This window comes from Didymella exigua, assembly GCF_010094145.1.
Source record: "Didymella exigua CBS 183.55 unplaced genomic scaffold M421scaffold_22, whole genome shotgun sequence".
In the NCBI taxonomy this organism is placed as follows: Eukaryota; Fungi; Ascomycota; class Dothideomycetes; order Pleosporales; family Didymellaceae; genus Didymella; species Didymella exigua.
This window is the reverse complement of record NW_022984796.1, coordinates 22899-32428: the sequence shown is the minus strand read 5'-3', so window position 1 is coordinate 32428 and position 9530 is coordinate 22899. Positions and strand designations below refer to the sequence as shown.

General features: G+C 51.7%; 4 protein-coding genes across 4 annotated transcripts in view; 3 read left to right on the top strand and 1 right to left on the bottom strand.

Moving 5' to 3' along the window:
• On the bottom strand, positions 1-792 carry M421DRAFT_396638 (uncharacterized protein; the record flags this gene model as incomplete). The annotated part of the gene is made up of 1 exon (XM_033590117.1): positions 1-792. The coding sequence occupies one exon, from the start codon at positions 790-792 to the stop codon at positions 400-402; it is 393 nt and encodes a 130-aa protein (XP_033446588.1). The 3' UTR covers positions 1-399.
• A 3448-nt stretch (positions 793-4240) lies between these two features.
• Positions 4241-6317, top strand: M421DRAFT_67586 (glycoside hydrolase family 37 protein; the record flags this gene model as incomplete). Its single annotated transcript, XM_033596419.1, has 2 exons — positions 4241-4404; positions 4454-6317. 2 exons carry the CDS (start codon positions 4241-4243, stop codon positions 6315-6317), a joined length of 2028 nt encoding a protein of 675 aa, XP_033446587.1.
• Positions 6318-6945: 628 nt separating this feature from the next.
• On the top strand, positions 6946-9287 carry M421DRAFT_396636 (dihydroxyacetone synthase). The gene is made up of 2 exons (XM_033590116.1): positions 6946-7217; positions 7269-9287. The coding sequence occupies exons 1-2, from the start codon at positions 7034-7036 to the stop codon at positions 9260-9262; spliced, it is 2178 nt and encodes a 725-aa protein (XP_033446586.1). The 5' UTR covers positions 6946-7033; the 3' UTR covers positions 9263-9287.
• The window catches only part of M421DRAFT_214208 (uncharacterized protein), a 722-nt gene continuing 479 nt past the window's right edge, over positions 9288-9530 (top strand). The window contains exon 1 of the mRNA XM_033588247.1: positions 9288-9530. Within this exon, the coding sequence (XP_033446585.1) occupies positions 9393-9530 (138 nt within the window). The 5' untranslated portion in view covers positions 9288-9392.

The window sequence follows — 9530 nt, the reverse complement described above, 5'->3', positions numbered from 1 at the left end:
TTGTTCAAAGGGATGTCTGTCAAGCTCCATTGTCGAGCTGGGCTGGAGCCGAAGATCGCTTCTTGGAAAGGTGGACCGGTCGGCTCCAGGAGAACGAGGCTTTTAGTAAGGCTCGGACGGATGTCAGCAATCAACAGAGGCATAAGCCCTCCTTGACTGTGGCTCAGCAACCAAACAGGACTGCCAATCATATCTAGGAGCCGAGATCCCGCCAACTGTACTGTTTCTTGCTGATACGTGGCGTTGGAGATGAATTGCACGTCGGAGGCGTAGAGTTTATCGAATATCGAATCTCCCATGACGCCTGTGCCGAGTCACTGCGTATGAAGGTGGGCTTGAGGCCATAATCTATACTTCTCCAGTGCAGTGAAACGTCGATGAATGATTTCCGCCGATTAACTACCGGTAAGTGGAGGGTGTCTGTGCGCCAATACGGGGGGCCGATGCTGACCGTCCGCGAAAGGTCTGATCGACAATGTAGATGGTATGGCCAGCATCAAGAAAATGTGAAGTCCAAGACTCTCCCCCATCTAGCTTGTTCAAGAAGTTTGTTCCGGTCTGACCCTGGCCGTGAATAAGAACAATAAGACTTGGTCTGTAACGGTGTGGAGTCACAGGTGACAGCTTTTCCACGTACATCTGATCCTTGAAGATGTAACCAGTATTACCATCTTCGCTGTAACCACCGCCGACGTTGAAGAATGTCCGAATTGTTGCTGTCTCCGCGACAGCATGATGGGATTGTCGTGCGAATGCTAGGGTTGCAAAGAGACCTGAAAGACTGAGTAACATCGTAGAGAAAGAAGGAGAGCTATAGGTGAGAGATCAGGAGTCACTGACGTAGTATTTTGCAGCTGCATGGTTTCTTAAGCCGGCGCTCGGACCTTGGTATGGTATGGTATAGATCCTTAAGGTACCGGATCGGGAGCAGTTCCGACCGAGCCGTGCACTTGCGGGCCAGTGTCTTACCACCACTACTCATTATCCTTGTCACAATGATGAATCGAAAGTGGTCACTGCTCCTGGAGTCATGCCAACGTCTAGTAAGTGACCTGGGCAGTGCTCATTATCACACAAATGGTAACTACTCCGCGAGATTTTGCTGGACCGTCTTTCTTAATCCTACAAACGTCCTGTTCCACGACAAAAGGGAATGTTGAGACGGGCTTAAAGTCAAGGGGCTTAATTCAGGCTCCACGTCACAGCTCCCAAAGCATGCAGATCTCCTGGGCCTCAGAGCCATCGTAGGCCCTTCAAACACACTCCACACAGGCGGTCGCTTGTCTTCCTTTAGCGAAGACCTGATGCAGTGATGCTTTCTAGACATCGCCTACAGTGGTTCAAAGAGAACATACAGGACACATGACCACGGAAGTAAACAAAAGTCTGGGCTCGCGAGAGTGAAGTGGAACCCTAACAGCGCAGGAAATGCCTCATGTGCAACAGGACAGTTGAGGTTGAGGAGGAAGGGTTTTGCAAGATCGCCAAGAAAGATGGCGCTATTGATATTGATGCACCTGTCAAAGCCAAGCTGAATCAGCTGCCATCGTTTATAGACCTTCTTCCTCAGCTACATCCCAAGTTTGAGCATTGCATGCCCACAGAAGATCTACGGCTAAGCACTCTGTCCTTGCTACGCCACGTCTAATTCCTCATAATGACCGTCAATGGTTTCATCGACATGACTGTGCCATTTCATCTTCAATGGGAATGCATAAGGGAAATAGTGTATTTAGTATAAAACCAATTAACAACAAGATATTGCTTCAAATCTTGCCAAGTCCAAAAAATGACTCGCACTCCAGCATTCCGCCAGAGACTTTTGCCAAACTATAGTGTTTGCAGCTGCAACCCCAAAATTAGCACTAAAATGCGATGGTCTGCATATTCAACAGAAAAATACTGCTTTTGCTTTAGCGTCATCTTGTGGTCTCTTGTCTAACCATTCAATCACCAATAGATTGGCATTGCCCTGCCTGAACTACTTGTGTCACAGAGTATACTGTAACGGTTGAGAGGAGAAGCATATCACGTGTTGTTGGCGGTGGTCTGGTGCTACTCCCTCATGTTGTTGAGCACCTCTTACCTCAGCTACATCACAAACACATCATCAAAACAGACCCCGCAGCGAGCCTTGGAGAGCAAAGATACAAGCAACACAACAACAACAGAAGAACACAATACACTCGTTATATACATTTGCCCTTGATACCGCAACATATACTGTCTGATTGTAACTTCACACAGATCACTAAACTACAGGTGTAGTAGAGAGTCTTTTCACAAAATTCAAGCGTGACTAAAGCGACGCATATTTGGTAAGGACAGCAAATGTTGGCAGTGTTAGCGACAGAAAGATACTCCTGCGTTGCAATGAAGCACGCATAATCTTTGCTACAAAGTTTCACAGAGGTGGACTACCACCCTATGCATATCACGTTTATTTCTAGATCAGTTCTCCAGATACCAGATATACAGTCCTATATGACATGGCACCCATTCTGCAGGCTACTTGAGCTAAAGAGCGTGATTCAGATCTACAGTTTGGCGAATTAGCGAGATTAAGCCCTTGGTTTAGCTATCGATCGAGTGACCTTCGAGTAGCAAGGTTGTCGGACTTTCTGGTTGACATCTCCATAATGTCGGTCAGAGCCCCTTTTCAGGACCTCAAGTCGGGGTGACTTCTACAATTCATATGGATTCTACAGGCCCACGTCTTTCGGCGCACTGTCGCTGGCTTTTAGCAATATTTTCCGCTCACATCTTCTTACAGACATCGAGTTCTGCGGAGGCGTATATGTAAATGTGAAGGTCTACAACAGGGCGGTATTCTCACAGAAGAATGGAAATGTAACCGAGACGCGCGCGGCCCTTACAAGCTTGAGCTCACATGTGGCTTGGATCTTCATAAACCGAAAACCCTGGAGGGAGAAGAGAGGAAAGGGCCATAGGAAGTAAGAAGAAGAGTCGTCGTCGAAGGTATTAGCCTGAAATCTCCAATGGACGATGCTATACATACTTTAGTGTCGCATCAGACGTAGCAGCTGTATGTATCGATGGAAAACTGCGCTAAGTTGCTTGCTAGCTAGGAGACGACCATGTATACATGCTCTGAGACGTGCTAGTCCAAGGTAGTCAGCAGAGGTGACGATCAAGGACTATAGGACCGACTTGCAGAACAACATTTATTAACCGAGCATTTTCTCAAAACCATCTTGCTATCATAACATAATTGCTTGCTTTGGATGTCATCGATTTCTCATGGGGTCCCACGAGTATCTCTCCGCGGAGGTTTTGCTTGAATTGTAACACGCTTGAGTCGGGACTGCCGCCTGCTGCATCATCACACCCTTGCTTCGCCAATTCCTGGGCAACGGAACAGGTCTCGCCCTGGTGTCCGGGTCAAAGACAACTGCATTCCTTCCAAAGGGCCACGTGCGGGGCGTCTCCTCGGTTATCGATTCGCGAGCTTATTCGATGTGTGACCGTCTAGAGACTTCTTGCAAGTGTGCAACCGGTGCAAGGCGGAGGAATGTAGACTAGTGACAAGGATCACGAGGCATGACGTTGTCTGTTCGCAGCGTTGCAGCGGCTGAAAGGCCGTTTGAACGGCCGGTTCGGATGAGGGCTCCTAGCGCACATGATGGGCGAGCACTTTGAACGGCCTTGTAACCTTTTAACTCTTCGCCCAGTTTGCCCTGGTCATTGCATTATTGAGGCTGCGCGCGGCCTGAGGCTTGATGGTCAAGCACCAGAGGTCTACACAGCATCAACGCCCAATGCATTAGAATGTCGTGATTATCTGCGACTGAGTGATTTGGACGTATTGGAAGTCCACAATGTTTTTCTGGGGTACGAATATCTGCAGCAGTGACATCGGCGGCGCCGCCAAAGACATCGCCTAGCGAGATTTCTGCGGGGTTTCGCTTCTCCGCCATGCTGCCGACACGCCAAGCTGCACACGACGACCCACAAACATCATGATCAACACCTTTCCGGATGAATCGCCAAGGGATGACTGCGCTTGTTTGTGCATGTCCCCAGCACGATGCCCACATGCGCGTCACACTTGTCTGTGCGCACATCCGGCAGCTATGGCAGGTTTCTGTGACGCTTGTCCTACGACCGAGTGCATACATCGATGTACAAGTACATAATGGAGTCGGTCGTGCACTCGTATGCCCAGCTTGCCTACTCCAGGCTCCCCTCGCTCTGATCTTTCTATTGGAAAGAATTCACCATGCGTTCCTTCGCTCTTCTGGCCGGAGCGCATTTGGCGACAGCCTTGTACCAGAATGGCTCTGTCATTGCACCGTGTGACTCGCCTATCTACTGTTATGGCGATTTACTTCGTGAGATCGAGCTTGCGCGTCCCTTCTCGGACTCGAAGACGTTTGTTGATCTGTATGTACCATTTGTCCACCACAGCACACATGTTGCTGATACTACCCAGGCCCACAATCCGTCCATTGGATGAAGTCCTGGAGGCATTCAACAATCTCACGAAGCCAGTGCAAAACAACACCGAGCTCACCGATTTCTTGACTACCTACTTTGGCGAGGCTGGTTCAGAGCTGGAGCCCGTACCTGCAGATCAACTTGAGACCCAGCCGGACTTTCTGGAGAACGTAAATAGCTCAGTCATTGTAGACTTTACTCGCCAAGTGATAGATATCTGGCCGGATCTCACACGTCGATATGTTGGTGCAGGAAACTGCACGGGATGTGTCAACTCGTTCATTCCCGTCAACCGCACCTTTGTGGTTGCTGGCGGTCGCTTCCGCGAGCCTTACTACTGGGATTCATTCTGGATCGTCGAAGGCCTGCTGCGCACCAAGGGATCCTTCACCCAGATCGCTGAGAACATTATCGAGAACTTTATGGATCTTGTCGAGGAGATCGGTTTCGTTCCCAACGGTGCCCGGAGGTACTACGAAAACCGCTCGCAGCCACCTCTTTTGACCCAAATGGTCCGTGTCTACGTTGAGTACACACAAAATTACACCTTGCTCACGCGAGCCCTGCCCGTTTTGGAGCTCGAGTACGAATTTTGGGTCAATAATCGCTCTGTCACTCTCGAGCGCAGCGGCAGGAAGTATACCCTGCACCACTACAATGTCTCGAACACCCAGCCCCGCCCGGAGTCGTACCGTGAGGACTATATTACAGCAAACAACCTGACTTACTTCAATGAAGAGGGCGAGCAGTTCAACGCCAGCCAGCCGCTCAACGAGACCCAGAAGGCAGTACTTTACGCTGATCTCGCCTCCGGAGCTGAGTCTGGATGGGACTACACATCACGCTGGTTAAAGAATCCGTCTGATGCTGTCAATGATAACTTCTTCCCACTTCGCTCGCTCAATGTTATCAACACCATTCCCGTTGAGCTGAACTCGATCCTGTACTACAACGAAATGACCATTGCCGAATTTCATCGTCGCGAGGGCAATTACAGTGCTGCACGCCAGTGGGCTGAACTTGCCAGGAATCGCAGCGAAGCAATGACCGCCATCCTATGGAATGCAGAACACTACAGCTACTTCGACTACAATCTGACTTCCAGCGCACAGAACATCTACACCCTCGCAGACAACACCAGCACACCGCTCTCGCTTGCCGGTGCACCTGCAGGCTATCAAGTCGGCTTCCAGCTCAGCCAGTTGTACCCATTCTGGACCGGTGCGGCACCCGAGAGCATCAAGGGCAACCCCACAGCGATTCGTCACGCATTCGCCCGCGTTGAAGAGGCGCTTGACACAGAAGCTGGCGCACTTTCGGCTACCAACCTCTTCACCGGTCAGCAGTGGGACGAGCCGAACGTGTGGCCCCCGCTGCAATACATCGTCATGCAGGGTCTTCTCAACACACCACTCGAGGTCAGCGAAGATGATAAGGAGCAGGCCGCCGAAGACTACATCTGGACGCAGGACCTTGCCCTCCGCCTTGCGCAGCGCTACACGGACTCCCTTTACTGCACATGGCGCTCCACCGGCGGTGCCACCGAGGAAGTTCCTCAACTCCCCGGCGCCGAAGGCAATGGTACCATTTTTGAGAAGTACTCAGATGAAGCTATCAACGCGCGTGGAGGCGGTGGCGAGTACGCGGTGGTGGAAGGCTTCGGCTGGAGTAATGGTGTTCTGATCTGGGCTGTGGACAACTTTGGTCAGAAGTTGACGACGCCTGATTGTGGTAACATTACAGCTGCTGCGCCCCCTACAACGTCGACGAAGAGGAAGAGGAGTGCGGTGGAGATCCATAAGAGGGATGCGGCGTGGATCAAGGGCACTAAGGAAAACATGATGTTCCCCAAGCACTGAGCCAGAGAGCCTTTGACCAACAACGACAGTCTCCTGGGTGTAGGTAAAAGCTTAATGTTTTGTCCGTAATGCAATGCTGAAAGCTCAGCCAATCAATGTTCGTCCCTCTTTGCTCTGTGAGTCGGCTGTGAACTGAGGCTTGGCGCCCACGGGTGCATTTCATCTCGGCTTCATAACTCTGCCCACAACCCTCATCGTCAAAAACAATCTCGACGCAGCGAAGCGCTCATAACTTGTTCTGGGAAGATGCAAATATTCATTGCCCCTTCTTCTGCTGTGCGGACACAGCAGTCGCGGCCACTGCATCGAGAAAGGGTACCTACAGCCAGCGCACGTTGACAAGCCGGCTACAAATGCAGTCCAAGTGGCAACGGCTATATGAAAGCGGTGACGCGCCACATGGGAATGTTCGAGTCGCGTCGAATGCGCGTTTGAGAAGCCCCGGAGCGCATCCCCACTGGTTCACAACGCCTCAGCTTCCCCGCGCTGATCTAGATTGTTATAACTTATACCTATTCGGGCAATCCGAACCAACTCCTGCAAGGCTTTTGGTAAAGGACTACAACTAGGCACTGACGTCGTTGCTTGTGATGGGTACTTGTATACCTTGACCGGTTGTGCGCCTGGAGTTGTTTACTTGATTTCTGACTTGATCCTGTTGTCGCATGCACGCCCTTACACCATATCGATTGTAGACTTACCTGTGGAAAGATTACATGATGCCTGGTATCAATGGTGCAGCGAATGGGTCAACGGCATATGGAGAGGTCGCTGCCGACAAGATCATCAAGGACGAGCACAAGCCCTCGGCACCATCACAAACAAACGAAGAGGACATGCAGCTTGTATTGCAAAACTTTAGACTGCTCATCGCAGATCTTTGCCAACAGTTCGGCATGGGTAAGTATACCGGTCTAAGTCTTTTGAACACTGAAGTTTGACACTTACCAGGACACCCCGGAGGAGCCATCGGCATGGCTGCGATCGGTGTGGCACTCTGGAAGTATGCTATGCGGTATGCATCACATCAACCAAACTGGTTCAACCGAGATCGCTTCGTCCTTTCGAACGGACATACATGTCTTTTCCAGTACACTAATCTTTACCTCTCTGGATACAAGGCAATGACTTGGGAGCAACTTCTGTCATATCATTCGGAGCGGCCAGACAGTCTTTGCCCCGGACACCCGGAGATTGAACACGAGGGCATCGAGCTGACCACCGGTCCCCTTGGCCAGGGTATAGCGAACGCAGTCGGGTTGGCCATTGCGACGAAGCATCTTGCTGCTACGTTTAACCGTCCTGGCTACGATGTGGTCGACAATCACACGTGGGTCACGGTCGGTGACGCTTGTATGCAGGAGGGCGTTGGATGTGAAGCCTTCAGCTATGCTGGTCATCTGAAGCTCGGGAATCTGACATGCATCTACGACAACAACCAGATCAGCTGCGACGGCAGTGTAGATCTCACAAACACTGAAGACGTGAACAAAAAGATGGAAGCTTGCGGCTGGGAGATTATCGATATCGAGGACGGCAATAATGACGTTGCGGCGATTGTTGCAGCTTTGGAGAGGGGGCACGAGAAGGGCAGGCAGAAGCCTCTATTCATCAACGTTCGAACAATCATTGGTATGGGCAGTGCTGTAGCAGGCAAAGCCGTCTCTCACGGCGCACCGCTCGGCGCCGACAATGTCGCTGCAATGAAGAAGGCCTGGGGATGGGACACAGAGAAGACCTTCCACATTCCGGACAAGGTCAAGAAGTTCTACGCCGATATCCCTCATCGCGGCGATCAGCACGTGAAGAAGTGGAACGAACTCGTCGCAGCGTACAGCAAAGAGCACCCCGAGCTCGCCCAGACGTTCAAGGCCCGCATGGCCGGCAAGCTGCCCGACAATTGGCAATCAATGATTCCGTCTTCCTTCCCCAGCGACGCCACACCCACTCGCAAGTCCAACAACCTCGTCATGGCCAAGATGCTCGCCGAAATCCCAACCTTTATGGTCGGCACCGCAGACTTGACGCCGTCGGTGAACCTCACTCACAGTGGCTACGAAATCTTCAACCCACCTGATCTCAAGCCGGAATCCGGCGCTCAAGGCTCTTACAAAGGCCGCTACATACACTACGGCATCCGTGAGCATGCCATGGCAGCAATTGCAAATGGCATAGCGGCCTACGCACCACGCACAATCATTCCCATCACCAGCTCTTTCTTCATGTTCTACCTTTACGCTGCGCCGGCGGTGCGCATGGGTGCCTTGCAGCGCTTGAAGGTCATCCATGTTGCAACGCACGATTCGATCGGCGCTGGTGAGGACGGACCTACGCATCAGCCGGTGGAGTTGGCAGCGCTGTACAGGGCGATGCCGCACATGCAATACATCAGGCCCGGCGACAGCGAAGAGGTAGCCGGAGCGTGGAAGACGATGATTGAGAACGAGGATGGGCCGAGCATGATCAGCGTCAGTCGGCACGCACTGCCGCAGCTCACCGGCTTGACGAATCGAGAGGGTGTTGAAAAGGGCGCATATGTGCTGCGCGAAGACAAGGGTGCGGCTGTTACGCTCATCGGCGTCGGCGCAGAGCTGAGTTTCGCAGTGCAGGTCGCGGATGCACTCGCCAAGACCGGCACCAAAGCACGCGTCGTCTCGTTCCCATCTCACACGCTGTTCCGCGCACAGCCGCTATCGTATCAGCGTCACGTGCTGAGGAGAAATGAAAACATGGCCGCTGTTGTTATCGAGCCGTATGTTGCCCTGGGCTGGGAACGGTATGCGGATGCGGGTATCAACATGAGCTCTTTCGGCCACTCGCTGCCGGGCAAGTTCATCTACAAGCACTTTGGGTTCGACCACGATAGCATGGTGAATAAGGTGCAGGGCTTCCTGCAGGGCTGGAGGAACGGCGATGTTGGAAGAGGAGAGTATGTGGAGCTGTAGCGCGTAGCCTGTGAGCCTGGTTCGACTGTGTAAAATGTCGTATATGGTAGTTACTGTGATGTACGATTGTCATGCCGTCCTCGTTGTACGCTCAAGTCACTGCTCACACCATGTTGAGTCTTGATCATCCATGCAGTCAACATCAGCATCAGCATTAACATCAGCATCAACATCAGCATCAACATCAGCATCAACATCAGCATCAACATCAACATCAACATCAGCATCAACACCAACATCAGCATCAACACCAACATCAGCATCAACA

What these genes read in the sequence shown, in the direction of transcription:
- M421DRAFT_396636 (XM_033590116.1), top strand. Translation starts at nt 7,034, where the DNA reads ATGATGCCTGGTATCAATGGTGCAGCGAATGGGTCAACGGCATATGGA. An exon ending in TTGCCAACAGTTCGGCATGG is followed by an intron (nt 7,218 to 7,268) that starts GTAAGTATACCG and finishes GACACTTACCAG; the next exon opens with GACACCCCGGAGGAGCCATC.